The 19,372-nt window shown below is 53.4% G+C and overlaps 1 protein-coding gene across 6 annotated transcripts in view; it reads left to right on the forward strand.

The window, feature by feature from the left end:
* The first annotated feature begins 4,257 nt into the window (after window positions 1-4,257).
* Window positions 4,258-19,372, forward strand: part of MAN2B2 (mannosidase alpha class 2B member 2) — a 47,540-nt gene continuing 32,425 nt past the window's right edge. For 2 of the 6 annotated variants that reach the window (XR_010156417.1, XM_016951258.4), the window contains exons 1-5: window positions 4,272-4,465; window positions 5,694-5,840; window positions 7,520-7,625; window positions 16,144-16,316; window positions 18,184-18,299. Coding sequence is in view for 4 of the 6 variants with exons in the window: in XM_016951258.4 (XP_016806747.3) it covers window positions 4,328-4,465; window positions 5,694-5,840; window positions 7,520-7,625; window positions 16,144-16,316; window positions 18,184-18,299 (680 nt within the window). In the remaining 2 variants the exon portion in view is untranslated. Of the gene's footprint in view, window positions 4,466-5,693; window positions 5,841-7,519; window positions 7,626-16,143; window positions 16,317-18,183; window positions 18,300-19,372 lie in introns of all 6 variants that reach the window. The other 4 variants (XM_016951259.3, XR_010156418.1, XM_016951261.4 and 1 more) reach the window with 4 other exon arrangements.

The following is a 19,372-nucleotide window of genomic DNA, read 5'->3' on the forward strand; positions in this document are numbered from 1 at the left end:
CAGGCACACCCCTGGTGTCTAGTGGTCCTATTATGTGCTGTACAACCCAGAGGCTGCTGGCTGATGGGGGAATGGAGTGGCCAGTTGAAGGCTCAGCCACAGCACCAGCTTGGAGGTGCCACCTGTGAAGCAAGGGCACCATCCTCCAGGGTGTATGTGCATCCCCAGTCAATGACCAATACACGATGTCCCCAGTGGGTAAAATACCTGGGCCTAAGAACCAAAGAATGGAAGCAGGAATAGCCTAATTTAGCATCACTCTCAGTGACCTACTTGGAGAATTTGTGCTTCCTGTCCACACAACGGCAGATTCTGTAGGTTCAGAGGTTCTGGTTTCCAAAGGGGAATGCTTCCACCAAGCGACGCCAGTCACGCCAGGTTACTCATGTCAAGACACCACTAGGCAGGGGAAGAGTCACCCATCGAGCAGGGGCAGTTGACCTGAACCATCAGAGGAGGTATGGTTGCTGTCACACAATGGAAGCAGAGAAGACTGTGTGCCACCCACATGGGTGTCCCTGAGGACTCTTTCACCTGATGTAGTCAGCAAACAGGCAAGTCAGCAGCTATGGCTCAAGAAGGGAATGGTCACCAGGGACTCATCCTCGTTGGTGAGGATCTGGGGCAACCCACCAGGTAAGCTATCTAGTCCAGCATGGGTCTAGTTGAGGGTGAAAGGGATCTCAATGAATAATCCAGGAGGGGGTTGTGAGTATCACCTTCGAGCCTGAGACTAGCTGCAGCAAGAGCTCACGCAAGAGCCTTGAGGAAAGTACAAATGAAACCCTACACAGCTGTGATACAGTGGGCGGGAGAGAAAATGACATGAGGTCTCACATGTGGTTGTAGTCATATGGGGGGCTAGAGCTGAAACAGCATAGTGATCTTGAGCTGCTCCGTGTGGTCTGCCCCATGTGGGCTGGTTGGGCTTCCTCACAGCATGGTGGCCTCAGGGTAGTTGGACTGCTGACAGGGCAACTCAGGCCTCCATGCATGAGTGCTCCAGTGAACATGGATGTCATGGAAGTCACACAGTACCACTTTCACTACATTCTCTTTGTAACAAGAGTGTCACAAGCCCGCCCATGGGCCAGGCACAGTGGCTTATGCATGTAATCCCAACACTTTCGGAGAATCCCTTGAGGCTAGGAGTTTGAGATCAGCCTGGGCAACACAGAGAGATCTTGTCTACAAAAAAGAAAAGAAAAATTAGTTGGGCATGGTGGCATACACCTATAATTTCAGCACTTTCTGAGATGGTGGTGGGAGGATGCCTTGAGCCCAGGAGTTCAAGATCAGCCTGGGCAACATAACCGGATATTATATCTAAAAAAAAAAAAAAAAAAAAGTTTTCATTAGCCAGGCATGATGGCACATACCTGTGGTCTCAGCTACTCAGGAGGCTGAAACAGGGGGATCACCTGAGCCTAGGAGTTTGAGGCTGAAGTAAGTTAGGAGTCCACCACTGCACTCTGGCCTGGGCAACAGAGCAAGACTCTAGCTCTAAAAAACACAAAAATTAATAAAATAAAAAACAATAAATAAACAAGATTCAATGAGAGGAGACATAGACCCTATCTCCTAATAGGAAGAATGTCAAGATCATATTGTAAATCAAAAATAAAATTATAAGCCCCAGCTGAGAGAATGGACCCCCTGTTGGCCAAGGGGACCCCAAAGAAACCCAAAAAACTAGTTCAGGCCATGATGGGAAGTGGGAGGTCACACATGCCTCATTATAGCCTCCTCCCTTTAAGTTTCGGCACAGCTGACCAGCATTAACATTAACATAGAGATCCTCCTAAGACTGACAGAACACTTTTGTAGCAATCAGATACCCGATTCTAACATGACTCTGGTATAGCAACACACAACAGACAGCAGGCCCTAAAGGAAATCAAAGTATTTTACCCCAAAATAAATTTTCTTTGATATATTTTGAAATGGCCTTGCAAAGTCATCTCTTGTGGGGGAAACTTGCATTCTGTAGAGAATCTCCTTACTTACTAGCTCTTTTCCAGAGAGTCTGATACCTTTTAAGGTTCCCAGAGACATGCACATCTATTCTCTCTGAAGCCTGCTAACTGGAGGCTTCATCTACGTAACAAGAACCTTAGCTTCCACATCCCCATTGTCTTAACTCAAGCATTTCTTTCTGCCGACTCTGACTCTTCAGGTAAAGCTTAACTCTTTTAACCAATTGCCAATCAGGAAATCTTTGAATCCTCCTCTGACCTGGAAGCACCACCCACCCACTTCAAGATGTCCCACCTTTCTGGGCCAAACCAATGTATACTTTACATATATTGATTCATGTCTTTGCCTGTAACTTCTGTCCCCATAAAATGTATAAAGCTATAGCCCAACCACCTTGGGCACCTGTTCTCAGGACCTCCTGAGGCTGTGTCACAGGCCATGGCCACTCCTATTTGGCTTAGAATAAACGTTCTGAGATATTTTACAGTGTGGCTTTTCTCGTCAACCAAATTCTACAAAGAGCTTGGGGGGTGGGTAATGTTGTGGAGCCCATCTTTGGCAGATACAGTCTGCCAAAGATTGTGACACTGCCTTATTGATAAACTCAGTGGCTTAACACAATTAAAGCTTATTTCTCCCTCTTGTCACAGCTCTTTGGGTTCCTCATGGTTCCATGTGGTTCTTCAGAGCCTCCATTGGTGGCTCTAACCTCCCTGAGGTCCTCGGAGTGCCCTCCACTGGAGCAGTGGGTGAGTAAGAGAGCAGGGCTCACCCACAGGAGGTTGTTAGGGGCCAGCCTGGAAGAGGAGCACAGTGCCCGCCCCCACCCATCCCATTGACTAGCACTTAGCCACGTGGCCGCACCTGGTTGCAGAGGCTGGAGAGTGGAGCCCAGCTGTGAGCCTGGCTGGTCATGGGGATATGTGTTAGTGAGTACTGTCCACATCAGGCTCAGAGCATCTGACCTGAGGCTATGGGGATGCAGGGGTCCCTAGGGGGTGGACAGGACAGAAGGAGGAGGGAGACCTGCTTGGAGAACCTGTTCTCAGTTTCCATTTGTTACATAATGGACAAGAGGACCAGCACTTTTGCTCAGAGCTGCAGCTCTGGTTCCGCTAGGAAATGCCAGGCAGGGGCACAGCCAAGTGGTTCTCAGACAGTAAACCCCAAGCCACAGACCCTTGCTTTCTTGGGCAGGGAGTAGTGGACAGGGCTGACTCCAGGCAACAGTCCCAAACAGGCTGCACCAATGTGACCGCACCTCCCCTGAGTGCAGGCAAGGGGGGCTGTGCTCACGCTCTCAGCCTGGGTGCATCCTTACTTTGTTCACAGCTCCTCTATCAGACCCATTTCACTGAGGCTCAGCGAGGTTACCTATGTCGCCCCAGGTCACCATCCAGTAACCCAGAAAGCTTCTCTTGGCTCCTCCACTAACTGCGTGATCTTGGACAAGTCAGTTACTGTCTCTGAAAGCCAGTTCTCCTCCTTGAAATGGAGACAGTTGAGCCAGGCATGCTGGTTTATGCCTGTAATCCCAGCACTTTGAGAGGCGGAGGCAGGAGGATCGCTTGAGCTCAGGAGTTTGGGACCAGCCTGGGCAACATAGTGAGGCCCCCATCTCTACAAATTTTTTTTTTAATTAGCTGGGTGTGGCAGTGTGCCCCTGTGGTCCCAGCTACTCAGGAGGCTGAGGTGGGAGGATCACTTGGGCCCGGGAGGTCAAGGCTGCAGTGAGCCCTGATCGCGCCACTGCACTCCGGCCTGGGAGACAGAGTGAGATCCTGTCCAAAAAAAAAAAGGAGACAGTCCCATAACAAGCCCCCCATGGCGCCGCCCAGATGGGGTTTCGACGCCAGGGAGAGGAGGGAAAGGGTTGTCAGGGAAGGTTCCTGGTGGCAGAGCTCACAGGGTCCGTGCTGAGCCGAATTTTGCACGGTAGCCTCAGAGTCCCGGAGCCGAGTCCAGAGGGCGGGATGCAGGTATTGCGAAGAGGCACACGCTCCGAGAGGAACCACCAGAGCGTGGGCTTTGGGCGAGGAGGGGTCTCCTCTGGTTGGGGGAGATCTGGCAGGCTTGGGGGAGATGGGGCTGAAAGGATGGACAGGGAGGGAAGGCCAGAAAGCTGGAGACGGGGATGGAGAGCTAAACCGCAAAGAGCAGGCGCCCTGCCCCGCTGCGGGCCCCGCGCCTCCAGCTCCCCCTTCCCGAGCTTCCCGGGGTCGGCGTCCAGCCGGCAACCAATGGGCCCCGCCCCCGCCCGCAGCCAATGGGCCGCGTCCCCGCCCGCGAGGCCGCCCCGCCCCTCGCGGACCCGGAAGTGGGCCTGGCACCTTCCCGGCCGGCCGCAGGGATGGGGCAGCTGTGCTGGCTGCCGCTGCTGGCACCGCTCCTGTTGCTGCGACCGCCAGGGGTCCAGTCCGTCGGCCCCATCCGGGCCTTCGTGGTGCCCCACAGCCACATGGACGTGGGCTGGGTCTACACTGTGCAGGTAGGTGCCGACCACGCCCCGCGCGCCCCTGAGGCTGCAGCTTCCCTCTCCCCGCGGGATCTGAGTGTGGGTTTGCGTCCCGGGGCCCGATGCCGGCGCAGAAGGAGGCTCAGTGGGTTCAGGACCCCACGCTGCCATTGACTGGTTGCGTCGCTAACTTCGGGCCAGTCACTTCCTGCCTCTGAACCCCCATTTCCCCTTCTGGAGGGTGGTGCAGATTGGAGGGACCCCTGCATTCCCGGCTGGGGAGGGGCTTGGGGGTTGACAGCGGTAACCCATTTTCCAGGGAAGCCTGGAGCAGGAGAGGGTGGGGCTGGCTTCAGAGCAGGTGGATGTCAGGTGCCCGCTGGGAAGGGGCCGGGCTGGTCCCCTGCGGGGCTGAATATTGGAGGCCAGCTCAGTGTCCTCCGCCCCCCAGGACAGGGGTGAAGGTGGACCTGTGGTCACCTCCTGGTTCTGCTCAGGACCTTGGGCGAGGGGCTTTGGTCCCTAAGCCTCAGTTTCCTCATCTGTAAAGGGTAGGGGAAGCATGCCCACTACAGCCAGTTTCCAGAGGAGAAAACCGAGGCCCAGAGAGGGTTGCTGCCTTGCCCAAGGTTGCTCGGGAATAACCCTCATGCCTCCTGACTCCCTGCTCGGTGCTCCTTCCATTCATGTAAGCACTCTGTGGGCACCCTGTGTGCAGGGCCCTCGGGACTCGGATGGGAACACACTACAGCTGTGGTCCTTGGAGCTCCCAGCCTTGGGGAGGCAGACGCCTAGACGCCAGGGACAGCCTGGGGAGCTCTTCCTCTCAGCACCAGCTTTCATCATTTCAGCCCCAGCAGGCCCTTTGGGGTCACTGGACCACACCCCGACTGAGGCCTAAGACTTTCCTGTGCTGCCCCTCAATGGCACACTCAGGGCCCAGCCCCCCAAATTGCACACTCAAGGCCCAGCTTGCTCACCCCTCTGAGAAGCTGTCCCTGACCCCTGGGCTGGGAGGGCACGTGTCTCTGCCCATGTAGGGTGTCTGTTTCCCCGTCCCTCTCCCCCAGGAGAGCACGATCCCATCCAGTGGGGAGAGCCTGGTATGGAGCGAGTGCCTAATAGCTGTGTGGGGGGTGAGCAGCAGGGAAGGAAGGGCAGAGCCCCCAACCCCATGCAGACGCACCCGGCGAATGGCAGGGGCCCCAGGGACACTTGGTCTTGTTGGACCGGGGCTGGCATGATGCTGTCCCCTCCCCAGGAAAGCATGCGGGCGTACGCCGCCAATGTCTACACCTCAGTGGTGGAAGAGCTGGCCCGCGGCCAGCAGCGCCGGTTCATCGCTGTGGAGCAGGAGTTTTTCCGGCTGTGGTGGGATGGCGTCGCCTCGGACCAGCAGAAATACCAGGTAATGAGGTCACCAGGTGACACAGTTGGCCCAGTGTCCTGGCAAAGACCCAGGTGGAAAACTCAATGGGGCAGTTCTAGCCAGGGCCAGGGCCAGGCTGGCATAAACCACAGGGCCAAAACCCCACCGGGCTATTCACAGCCTTGTTTAGATCAAGGTTGATGGTGAGTTCCATGCCTGGGAGAGATTGCTTTCAATTTAATCCTGAATTTCTGTCTATTCTTGAAAAAACTGCCAGCTCTGGCAACCCAGCTGTGCACTTCCGTGCCAGCTGGCACTAAGTCAGCAGTGCCCCCTGACACCAGGCATCCCAGGTGTCCCCAAGCCCTCACCCTTTTCTCTCATTTGTGTTATCTGCCTGGCCCCCGGGCCCAGGGTCTGGTGACCCTTGATGAGGGTGCGATAGTCCCTGTGGTTCGAGGGTAGGCAGCAGGTTGCTTCATACAGCATGGAGAGTCAGAGTCCCCGCTGCACAGTGAGGCAGCCTGGGTCCCATCCTGCTCCCGCACCAGGGGACACGACTAGCCCCTGCGAGCCACAGATTCCACTTCTATTAAACGGGGGTGACCGCCCCATTGCAGAAAAGTCATGCCAAGAATGAAGCCCTGGCGTGAGCACCCAGGATGATACTCGGGGGTTCTTAGTTTCCTCCCCGGTATCCACCTGCCTTCAGAACAGTTGCTGAACATAAAGTTCAGGGACGCCAAGCGACTTGCTCAAGGGAGTGAAGCGGAGAAGGGAGAGCAGGGCGTCCACCAGGCCCCGCCAGAGTCAAGGGAAGGAGCCGGACATCCAATGGCCATTTGATGCTGCCAGATAGTGGGGTTGTTACCTCAAGTTAAAGAGACATTCCAGGTTCAGAGAGGGCACGCCACTGGCCTGCAGTCACACAGCTTGTAAGCGGCAGGTGGGATTCTGAGCCAGGCATGCCTGACTCGAGGCAGGCCTTTCCAGGATATCCTGTGAGCGTCCCATGCTTCTTCAGGTGGACCCCACCAAACCCAGTGGTCTGTCTCCTAGCCCTCAAAGAGAAGCATGGCCTGCATGGCCCAGTGAAGACCTGGACAGGAAACTTGTGGCAGGGCTCCCTGGAGGCAGGAATTGTTGCCTGCTTCATTCACTGCTGAACCCCCAGTGCCTGAACAATGCTGGTTGTGTAGTAGGTGCTCACTTAACATTTGTTGAGTGAATGATCTACATATAGTGCACCTTAAGAAACAAACCAAAGGCACAGCCTATAAACAGCTGTGTGTACACATACTGAGGTGTGTAGCGTCTAGGGCAACAAAGGTGGAACAAAGGTGTTATGTGTGTAGAGACAGGGATGTTAAGCAAATAGGTTAAAAATGGTAGTGATGAGTGAACCTTGGGAAAGGATATGGGAGCTCTTTGTTCTATTCCTGAAACTTTTCTAAAGTTTAGAATTAGTTAATAAAATAAGATTTAAGAAAATCTTATATATACAAATATATATCTCAAATACCACCTGAGGGCTGCATGATTTCTAGGTGGTGGGAACACAGTGTGGACCAGGACAGACAGTGCCCTGCTTTTATAGAGTAAGCAAGGGTGGGGAGTTTTATGCAGGGCGTGTGTGGCGCTGTAGGTGTGTTCCCCACAGACCCAGCCATGCTCAGGAGCCGTAACTGGCATTTTTCTCTCTGCCTGCCCATGTCAAGGTCCGCCAGCTCCTGGAGGAAGGACACCTGGAATTTGTCATCGGAGGCCAGGTCATGCATGACGAGGCTGTGACGCACCTTGATGACCAGATCCTGCAGCTCACAGGTTTGGCCACCCTACCCTGCACCCAGGGTCCCTCAGGACCTCCAGTGGGGCTGGGACGTGGTATCAGAACCCCCAGGTTCTGAGCTCTGTCTGCCCCTCTTAGTGGGGTGGGGGACCTTAACCAGTGAAAGCAGTGATTTGCTAGTGCCATATTCATGCCTCACCAAGGAAGTTGAATGTAGGGGTTAAGAGCATGGATGCTGGAGTCAGATGGTCTCAGTATATCCTGGCTCTGCCAATTCCCTCCTCTGTGACCCTGGAAAGGAATGTAACTTCAGTTTCCTCATAGATAAAATGAGTTTGATGGTAATACCTACCTCAAAGGGTTATTGTGAGTATTAAATGGGATAATTCAAATAAAGCACTTTAGTAGGATGTGGGTTCCCTAGTAAATGCTCAGTAAGTGTTTGCTGCCTTCCATCACAATTACCACCTTCAGCACCATAATGACCATGACTACTACCATCACCACCACCACCACCACCACCACGATGACCATCACTACCACTACCATCACCACCACCACCACCATCACCATCACCACCACCACCATCACCACCACCACCACCACCATCACCACCACCACCACCACCACTATCACCACCATCACCATCACCACCACCATCACCATCACCGCCACCACCCTTCACCACCATCACCACCACCACCATCACCACCACCATCACCACCACCACCACCATCACCACCATCACCACCACCATCACCATCACCACCACCACCATCACCACCACCACCCTTCACCACCATCACCACCACCACCATCACCACCACCATCACCATCACCACCACCATCACCACCATCACCACCACCACCACCACCACCACCACCATCACCATCACCACCACCATCACCACCACCACCACCACCACCCTTCACCACCATCACCACCATCACCACCACCCTTCACCACCACAATGACCATCACTACCACTACCATCACCACCACCATCATAACTACCATCACCACCACCATAACTACCATCACCACCACCCTTCACCACTGCTATGACCACCACTACCACTACCATTACTACCACTACCATCACCACCATCACCACTACCATCATCATCTTCACCACTACAATGACCATTACTACCACTACCATCACCACCACCCCCTAAACACTATCACCATGATCACCACCCATCACTGTCGCCACCACCATCACCACATCCATTACTACCATCCCCTCCACAATCATCACCACCACCACCACGACCATCTCCCTCACCATCGTGTCCACTGTCCTCAGCACCAGTACCCACAGTGCCATGGGGCACTCTACTCACCGTTTACCAAATGCCTTTCACAGTGACACCCCAGCCAATCCTAATGGCGGGCTGATCGTGAGGCATGGTGATGCCCAGTTTCATTTTGCAGATGTAGAAACTGAGATCCAAAGAAATGCAGTGACTCTCTCCAGGGTAGATGGCCAGGACTTGAGTCCAGGCCTAGGGACTGAAGCTCCAAGTCCACAGTCACTCCACTACAGCATGGGCCCTGATTTCCCCATTTGTAAAACATCCAGGCAGAGTGCAGTGTTGTCAAAGGATGTTTTTGGCACTCTCCCTTTTCTCGTCTGTAATCTGGAGTGTTCCCCTGTCTCAGTTTCTTACTGCCTTACGTCTGGACTTTGCTCAAACCCTAGACTTGCCCTTCCGTGAGAAGGAGGCGTGATGGACACAGCCCTACAGACAGAGCTCCTCCTGTGGCCAGGAGCTCAGCCCCTGCTTGTCCCCCTGCATCCCCACAGGCCCAGAGGTAACAGGGGAGGACAGCGAGGCTCAGAGTGAGCACCTTGCCCTCAGCCGCCTGCTGTGGCTCCCTGACTCCAGAGCCCCTGCTCTTTCACTCCCCCGTGTGAAGTGTGGGCAAGGGATCTATCCCAACAGACTTCCCCCACACCCCTTCACAAGCCCACTGCCAGGGAATGTGTGACACTGTAGGCGTGTCCCCCACCTGCCCCCTGCCCCGTGCCAGCGAGGAGGCTCTGGGGCCGTTTCTCACCTGTGCCATTTCACGCAGTGCTCCCCCTCATTCTCCACCCTCCTCCTCAAGATGCAGCTCAGAAGCCCCTCCCACAGGAAATCTCTGAGTCTCTGCAGTTCTGTGTCACCTCCCCACTTAACCGCTGAACCTCAAGATGCCCCTGGCAGGGACCCCCATCTGACTCATGTCAGCACCCAGCATAGGGTCTGGCCCAGACCACTGCTCACTGGGCAAGGCTGGGCAAGCGGTGGGCGCTGAATTGCCCTGCCCTGAGGGTACCCACCACTGGGGTACCTCGCCTCTGGCCTCAGCCCACCGTGCCTAAGTGCTGATACCCCAGCGCTGACCCTGCAGGTCTGACCTGGCAACTGGAAGCCTCAGGGAAGCTGAGGCTGTGTCGCTCTGGGGCAGGAAGAGCCTCCAGAGACACAACAGAGAGCGGCTGTTGTGAGGCTCCATTTCCAAACCTGTCCAAGCTCATGGGGCCCTCAGGGTACAGACATGTGGGTGTCTTTCATGATAACCACCTTGTTCTAGGTACAAGATGTACACGTATTTTTTTTTCAGTCCTCAGGGCAATCTGGTAGATGGGTAATCTTACAAATGCTTATTTGTAGAGAAGTTTGAGGCTCAAATGCTATCAAAATGTGCCCACCACCAGCTAAGTGATGGGACCCAGATCCAACCCTAGCCCGGCCGAGTCAGGAAGGTTACTTGTGGCTGAGCCCCTCTCACTGGTGGCTGAGCCAAGCCCTTTCCCATCTGCTATCTCTTAGTTGCCTCAGAACAGCCTGGTAGCAAGTGGTACTGTTCACAGCCCCATTTGACAGATGAGGAAACTGAGGTACTGAGAGATGCGGGATTTATATATATGCAGTAGGTAACAGAACTGGCGCTCAAGCCCATGTGTGCCTGGCCTGGGCTCTTTCCTTAACTTGTAGTCCCTAGGGCGGGGGAAGAGTGTGTGTATCAGACTCTCTGGGTGGTCTTTTCCGACCACCAATCTCAGATGTCCCAGGCATTCTGGCTGTGAATTATGTCCACATTGGGCTGGTTTTCTCAGATATGTTGGGGTAAGAGGGGCTGGATCACCCCTCACTGCTTCCGGGCCCTTTATCCTCCATCTCACCTTGGTGGAGCCCCTGCCTCGAGGCAGGCCCTGGACAGCAAAGGAAGACAGGAGCAGGCTGGTGCAGCCTCTAGACCTCTGACCTTCTTCTTCGGGTATCTGGGGTGCCAAAGCATCTCCTCAACCAAGACCCACTCCTGGCTGCCCGCCAGGGCCTGGGGCGCTGGGCCTGCCCGTAAGCTCACCTTTCCAGCCTTTACCTCCCCAACTCCTGCTCCCGGCAGTCACGCCAACACCACCTTAATTTTAGATGTGACATTTCTAGTGAGGGGAAAAGCATTTGTTCCTAGCACTGCAGTGACAGGGAAAGGCTGGGTGTGGGCAGCGGCCCCCGGGGGTAAGAGCTTTCATGCCCCTCCCTGAGGGGACACCTTCCCAGCTGGGATGTTTAGCGGAGGCCCAGCAGAGTGGCAGGTGCCAGAGGGAAAGAACCCCTCACCCCTATCCTGAGGGGAGAGAGCCCAGCTCCCGCCTCAGAGGTGCTGAGAGGCAAAGGGTCCAGGTGAGAGTCAAGGAGACACCTTGGGCCATCCTGGATGACCACTGCTGTCCTGGCCATTCAAACCCAAGCTCTCAGCCCTGTCCCCCAACCCCACTCCCTTCCCACTCAATCCGCGATCCCTCTCCTGTGTCACAGACTCTCTTCCACCTTCTCTTGTCTCTCTGACTCCTTCCAGCAGTATTTAGTTGTTGTTGTTGCCGTTGCTGCTGTTGTTGTTGTTGTTAGACAGAGCCTCACTCTGTCACTCAGGCTGGAGTGCAGTGGCGCAATCTCGGCTCACTGCAATCTCTACCTCGCAGGTTCAAGCAATTCTTATGCCTCAGCATCCTGAGTAGCTGGGAGTACAGGCGTGCACTACCATGCCCAGCTAATTTTCATATTTTTAGTAAAGACAGGGATCTCACCATGTTGGCCAGGCTGGTCTTGACCTCCTGACCTCAAGTGATCCGCCCACCTTGGCCTCCCAAAATGCTGGGATTACAGACCTGAGCCACCAAGCCCGGCCCCCAGCAGTATTAAAAACACACTTAAATTGTCTCTCTTCAAAAAAAAATTTTTTTTAACATGGGGTCCACTGTGTTGCCCAGGCTGGTCTTGAACTCCTGACCTCAACATCGTAAAGCAAGACCCTCCAGCTCAGGCTGTAATGGCATTTATTCCCACCACCCCCTCACCCCCCACCACCTCCCACTACTTCACCCTCAGCCCCTGCATCCTGGCCTCTGCCCTGCATGTTCTAGTGAGCTTGCTTGTGGCCTGGTCGTCATACTGGTGAGGATACTGGTTCAGCAGCTTGAACAGAGACCAAGTGACTCCAACAAGGAGGAAGGTGTGTTTCTCTCCTGTGGAAGTCTGCAGTGCAGGCCACTCTGGTGATTGGGTGGCTCTGCTCCATGGAGTGACCCAGGGATCCACGTTGCTTCCATCTTGATGTTCAGCCATCCCCCACAGTGTTGCCTGCCTGAGTTGCAGTCTAGACTGGCTCACCCCACTCAGTTGTCCTTCCAGCAGCTAGGGGATAGGGAATGGTGGAGCCAGGGCAGGCAGCTTCCTTGTAAAAGGCGACCTAGAACCTGCCCACATCACTCCTCACATTTCCATTGGCCAGAACTTAATCATATGGCCTCCCTCAACTGCAGGGACTGCTGGGGAATAGAGTCTATTTTGCTCCCAGTCCATTGGCCAGAGTGGTGTCATGTGACCTCTACCAGTTGCAAAGGAGGCTGGGGAATGTAGTCTCTGGCTGGGAGTCCATTTGCCCTGCTAAAACCAAGAAGGAGTGTATGGTTCTGTTACTAAAAGGAAGAAGGACAGAATGTATATCGACACCAATTAACAGTTTTGGTCATGAATCACACTGAAGTCTCAGGAATGCTTTCTGCTGGACGGCCAGAAAACCTAAGTAAAGCTGTTAGTGGTGGAAGGTATCCAAGTTACCAGCAGCTAATCCGTACGGGTCTGCAGCAACCCCAGTTCTTGCCTCCTCGGAAGAAAGAATTCGACTGAGGGGCATAAGGCAGAAAAAGAGACTGAGGCATGTTTCAGAGCAGAAGTGGAAGTTTATTTAAAAAGGCTTTAAAATGAGAAAGAAAGGAAAATATGCTTGAAAGAGTCCCAAGTGGGCACGTGAAGGTCAAGTGCTGTATTGATCCTTGATCCTAGGACTTTATAGGCTGGTCCCCTTTCCCATGATTCTTCCCTTAGGCTGGGCTACCTGCACTCACAGTGCCCTCCTTACCCTTGGGAGGTGAGCACACGCAGTGTGTTTAGGAAGTTGCACGCATGCCCATCTGACGCTTTCTTCCCTTTTCCAGTGGAGTGCCCCTGGAAGGTCAAACTCCGCCATTTTGTCTCTTAATGCACCTGCTCGGGAAGTCACGTCTCCCTGGCACCTGCATTCAATTAACATGTTAGTGCAACAGGTGTGGACCATCAGGAAATGCCCTCTCCCTAGTGCCGGCTGCCAATTTCTCACTTTTAGAGAGGCAATGTGATAATTGCCAAACCATCACCCAACATTCCTAGTGGGTGGGTGAAGAGCCCTCCCCTGCCCCACTCATGCTTGTCTAACTACCTGTAACAAAGCAACTTGAGTCTTAAGAACATTTACTTAACAAGATGGGGATAGTTTGGGACTGGTTCTGCAGTACCTTGATATCTGTGATTCTCATGTCCTTACCCTTGTGGTCACGATATGGCTGCCATAGCTCCAGCCATCATGTTACCAGACACCACATTCAAGGCAGTAAAAGGAAGAGAGGGGGCTTTCTATACCCATAGTCTATTCTGTTGGATAAACTTAGACACACTAAAATGTTAGCATTTATTTGAACAAACAGTGATTCCTGAATCAGGAAGTACTAGACTGTGAGCAGTTCGTGGCTCCACTAAGGGAATATGAGAGGGAAACGTCTATAAGGTGCTCCTGAAAGCAAGACAAAGAAAACATTTGCCTACAGTGAACAGTCCCTAGTTAGAGGTTGGTTGGCAGTTTCCGATGGGTCAAGCTTAAGTTCTCTTTTCCTGTTTCCACCAAGTTAGATTTGGGTTTGCTGACGGAGGAACTCGAGGCCTGGAGCCAGCTCAGCCTGATGGCCTCCCAGTTCATTACTTAACAATGCCCCTCCAGCTGCCAGACAGAGAGAACCAATATCTGACAGGAGGGAGTAAGCGTGCCACATTTGGCTTAGATCAACTGTGATTCGTCCCTTGAGGCTGGGCGTGGTGCACCCTGAACAGAGGGAAGGTTCTGCGAGTGAAAAAGGGGTGCTGACTTGGCAGCCTTCAGCCTGCCCCCACCGGCTGCCCTGTCTGGTGCGAGGCCGTACCCTCCAGAGCTCCTGGCTCCTCTCAGTGCGGTGCTGTTGCCCACTCCCTCCTTCATCCTGCAGCTGGCACTCCCCCTGTGCTCCCCCCACCCTCTGGCTGCTCCTTCTCCATCCTCTCTGCTTACATATGCACAGCCTCCACCCACACTCCTAGTCCACGCTCCCCCGATCCCCTCTCACCTCTGCTGTGCACCTGATGCCAGCCCCACTCCTCACCTCCCACAGTCATCCCCTGCCCTGTCTTGCTTGGCCTTGCTCATAGGTCTGACTGCTGCTCGGTCCCAGCATCCCAGGCCTCATCTGAGTCTCAGCCAGGGTCCCCAGGACTGCAAGTTCATCAGTGAAAGGCAGTTTGACTCTAGATCAGTTACGAGAGTTCTCTGAGGCACTGTTCACCAATCTTAAAGTGCAGATTATAACACCCATCTCTCAAGGTGTTAGAAAGATTATATTTGGGGCAAGGACTTGGGGAATGTTAATCAATGCCTTATACAAGTCTGGGGTTTTCTTTTTCCCTGCAGCACTGAACCCAATATCTGGTTCACTATGGTGACTCTTAAGTAATAAATGAATAAATGAATGGTTGGGTGATGCTGGCATGGAGTCCTTTGTATTCATGATCTATTTCCGTGTAGCAAATTGCCCCCAAACTTCTGAGAACAAACATTTCATATCTACAGCTCCTGTGGGTGAAGAGCTCAGGAGTGACTTAGCCAGGGGGTTCTGGCTCAGGACCTCTTGAAAAGTTGCCATCTGGGAGTCAGGTGGGGCAGTGTCATCTGAAGGCTGGACTGGGGCTGGAGGGTCTACTCCAGGCTGGCTCCCTCGGCTGTGAGAGGAAGCCTCAGTTCCTCGCCATGTGACTGGTCATGGCACAGCAGCTGGCCCCCAGAGCAGCGACCCAGGAGAGCAGGCAAGAGCAGCCACAGTAGAAGCTGTGTGCCCTTCACCTTCTCTCCTCAAGGGTACACAGGTACTTCTGCTTCACTGTGTTTGTTAGAAGTGAGTCACTGAGTCTGGCCACCCTCTAGGCCCTAAGCCTCACCTGTTGAAGATGCAGCAATAATTTATGGACATCTTTTCTTGTGGTTTTTTTTTTTTTTTTTTTTTTTTTTTTTGAGACAGAGTCTCACTCTGTCACCCAGGCTGAAGTGCAGTGGCAGGATCATGGCTCACTGCAGCCTCAACCTCCTGAGCTCAAGTGATCCTCCCACCTCCACCTCCCAAGTACCTGGGACTACAGGCATGTGCCACCACCACGCCTGGCTAATTTTTTAAATTTTGTGTGCATGTATAGAGATGGGGTCTCACTATATTGCCCAGGCTGGTCTCAAACTCCCGGGCTCAAGCGATCCTCCCACCTCAGCCTCCCAAAGTGCCAGGATGACAGACGTGAGCCACATTGCTGGCCTTGGACGTCTTTTGAACCACCGCACACTTAGGTTTGAAGTTCACCTTTAACCTTTTATTGTTGGTGATGTCCAAGACCTCCATAGCATCATCAAAATCAGTGCTTTATCCAAGTTCACACAAAAATCCTCACCCCTGCACGTGCTGTAACATGCAGGAACCTTAAGGACATCACGCAGAGTGAAATACGCCAGTCACAGAAGGACTGATGCTGTGTGATTCCGCTGATATCTACAGGCATCAAATTCATGCAGTCAGGGAGTAGAATGCGGGTGCTAGGGGCTGGGGGAGGGGCATGGGGAGTTAGTGTTTAATGAGGCCAAGAGCTTCAACTTGGGAAGAGGAGAAGGTTCTGGAAAGGGATGGTGGTGGTGGTTGTATAACAGTGTGAATGTAGTAACACTACTCAACTATACACGTACAAATCATTAAGGTGGTAAATTGTATGTCATATGTACTTCACCGCGATTAAAAGTTAATAATTAACACCCTCACCTCTGCAGTTCTGCATGACCCTGCCTGGCCCAGTAGCTGGCACTGCAACCCACTGGATGGGCAGGGTCCCCTGGGGTGAGGATGGGGCCGAGAGGCACAGGCCCACCCTCCAGGCACCAGCTGGGTGTTGCTGTCTTTGCAGAAGGACACGGGTTTCTCTATGAAACATTTGGGATCCGGCCACAGTTCTCCTGGCACGTTGACCCGTTTGGCGCCTCTGCCACGACCCCCACCCTATTTGCGCTGGCGGGCTTCAATGCCCACCTCGGCTCCCGGATCGACTACGACCTGAAGGCAGCCATGCAGGAGGCCCGGGTGAGTGGTGTGCCGCGTCTGCTGCCCAGCGACCGCTCCTCCCTTCCTTCCTTGAATCAGAGCATGGTAGAAAGCTGCTGCTCTATGCCGAAGTGTTCGGAAATTCTTGGCAGCTGCATAGACCACGGGGCTGTCCCCTAACCTTTGCTCTTGTCGCCTCCTCCACCAGGAGGGCCCCCCTCCCTGTACGCCCAGCTTCTCACAGAGCTGCAGGCACAGCTTGGCTGCCTCCCGCTTCCAGACCCCTATCCCCATCAGCTGGGCCTGAGGCGGGGCTGACTCCTTCTGTAGGCCCCCCACAAGGACTAGAGCAGAATGGCACTCAGTAAGCAGGGTTGACAACTAGAGTAATGGCAGGGTGTGTTCAGCTGGGAGAACAGTTACCAGAGACGCTGTGATTCTTCAGGTGTGAGGGCAACTATTACAAGACTTAAGTAGCAACAACAACCATGGTAGACGCTGCCTTCGATTGTGCCCTTGGGAGTCCCAGGCCTGGTACCAGGCCCTACTCATCCTTCATTTCTTTTTCTTTTCTTTTGTTTTTTGTTTTTTGGGTTTTTTGGGGTTTTTTGGGTTTGTTTTTTTTTTGAGACAGGGTCTTGCTCTGTCACCCGGGCTGGAATGCAGTAGCACAATCTTGGCTCACTGTAAACTCTGCCTCCCGGGTTCAAGCGATTCTTGTGCCTCAGCCTCTCAAGTAGCTGGGATTACAGGTGAGTGCCACCACGCCCAGCTAAATTTTTTGTGTGTTTTTTGTAGAGACGGGGTTTCACCATGTTGGCCAGGCTGGTCTCGAACTCCTGTCCTCAAGCGATCTGCCCACCTCAGCCTCCCAAAGTGCTGGTATTACAGGCGGGAGCCACTGGTGCCCAGCTTCATCCTGCATTTCTTTTAACCCTCACAGCAACCTTATGGGACGGTGTCATCATTTGCTAGGGCTGCCATAACAAAGGACCACAGACTGGTGACTCAAGCAATAGAAACATATTGTCCCATGGTTCTGGAGGCTGGAAGTCCAGGGTCAAGGTGTCAGCAGGGCCACGCTCCCTCTGAAGGTGCGAAGGAAGGGGCTGCTCCAGGCCTCTCTCCTTGGCTTGTGGATGCCCCGCTTCTTTCAGTGCCCCCGTATCATCTTCCCTGGGTGCATGTTTGTGTCTCAATTTTCCTTTTTTCTGAGGACACCCATCCTATTGTATTAGGGCCCACCCTAATGACCTCATTTTAACTTGATTACTTCTGTAAAGACCCCATTTCCAGTGGGCACAGTGGCTCACGCCTGTAATCCCAGCCCTTTGGGAGGTGGGCGGATCACATGAAGTCAAGAGTTCGAAACCAGCCTGGCCAACATGGCAAAACCCCGTCTCTACTAAAAATACAAAAATTAGCCGGGCGTGGTAGCAAGTGGCTGAAATCCCAGCTACTCAGGAGGCTGAGGCAGGACAATCGCTTGAACCAGGGAGGTGAAGGTTTCAGTGAGCCGAGATCGTGACACTGCACTCCTGGGTGACAGAGTGAGACTCTGTAAAAAATAAAAAATAAAAAATAAAAAAATAAACTGCACACTTGGTGAGAAGTAATGAGCTTCCTGCACCTGGGGGCATTCAAGCAGAGTTAGAAGGTGCTAATTCTACAGGGTTTGGCAGAGAAAAGCCTGCATTGAGGAGTGGGTGGGGTGAATGAGCACTCCTTCCGGAGGGCAAATCCCACAACCAGTCTTAGACGGAAACGGCAGGGGAGAGCTCATCCTTGAACCACTGAGGGAGGGCCAAGGTGAGGGCAGGCGGCAGACACCCAGATGGGGCTGAGGGAAGTGGAGCTGGGGCAGCCATGTAGCCCCTCCAGCCTCACTCTTCTCCTCGGTTTGCAGGGTCTGCAGTTTGTGTGGCGAGGGTCCCCATCCCTCTCAGAGCAGCAGGAAATCTTCACGCACATCATGGACCAGTACAGCTACTGCACCCCCTCCCACATTCCTTTCTCCAACAGGTACGTGCCCTTCCGCAGTGCCTTTGGGATCTCAGACAGCAGGGTCTTCCCAGCCCCTGCAGCTGTTCTGCAGTTTTGTTTTTGTTTATTGGTTTTAAGACAAGAGCTTCTGCTCTGTTGCCCAGGCTGGAGTGCAGTAGCACAATCTTGGCTCACTGCAACCTCCGCCTCCTGGGTTCAAGCGATTCTTCTGCCTTAGCCTCCTGAGTAGCTAGGATTACAGGCACCCACCACCACACCCAGCTAATTTTTGTCTTTTTAGTAGAGAGGGAGTTTCACCATGTTATCTAGGCTGGTCTCAAACTCCTGACCTGAGATGATCCACCTGCCTTGGCCTCCCAAAGTGCTAGGATTATAGGCATGAACCGCCGCGCCCAGCCCTATTCTGCAGTTTTTGACAAGAGCTCCTTAAGCACATGGTGTCCCATTCTTCAGCCTCCCCAGCAGAGTGGGTGGAGTTATCAACCCCATTTTACAGATGTGGAAACTGACGTTCAGAGAGGGTAAGTGACCAGATCAGGGTCACCCAGCTGGTAAGTAGGGGAGGCAGGATTTGACTCCAGTTCTGTGTGACTCTGAATTGCTCCTTGTTATGAGTCCCTGTCCCAAAAGAGGATTGTTTAAAGGATGAGATCTTGGCTGGGTGCGGTGCCTCATGCCTGTAATCCCAGCACTTTGGGAGGCTGAGGCAGGACAATCACTTGAGTCCAGGAGTTCAAAATCAGCCTGGGCTTCCTAGTGAGAACCTATCTCTACAAAAACTTAAAAATTAGCTGGGTGCATGCAGTCCTAGATGCTCAGGAGGTTGAGGCAGAAGGGTCACCTGAATCCAGGAGTTGGAGGTTACAGTGAGCTATGATGGTACCACTGCACTCCAGCCTGGGCAACAGAGTGAGACCCTGTCTCTATTTAAAATAAAAAAAAAAAAATAGGCCGGGCACAGTAGCTCATGCCTGTAATCCCAGCGCTTTGGGAAGCCAAGGCAGGTGGATCACTTCAGGTCAGGAATTTGAGACCAGCCTGGCCAACATGGCAAAACCCCGTCTCTATTGAAAATACAAAAAAAGAAAAAA

This window comes from Pan troglodytes, chromosome 3 (assembly GCF_028858775.2).
Source record: "Pan troglodytes isolate AG18354 chromosome 3, NHGRI_mPanTro3-v2.0_pri, whole genome shotgun sequence".
In the NCBI taxonomy this organism is placed as follows: Eukaryota; Metazoa; Chordata; class Mammalia; order Primates; family Hominidae; genus Pan; species Pan troglodytes.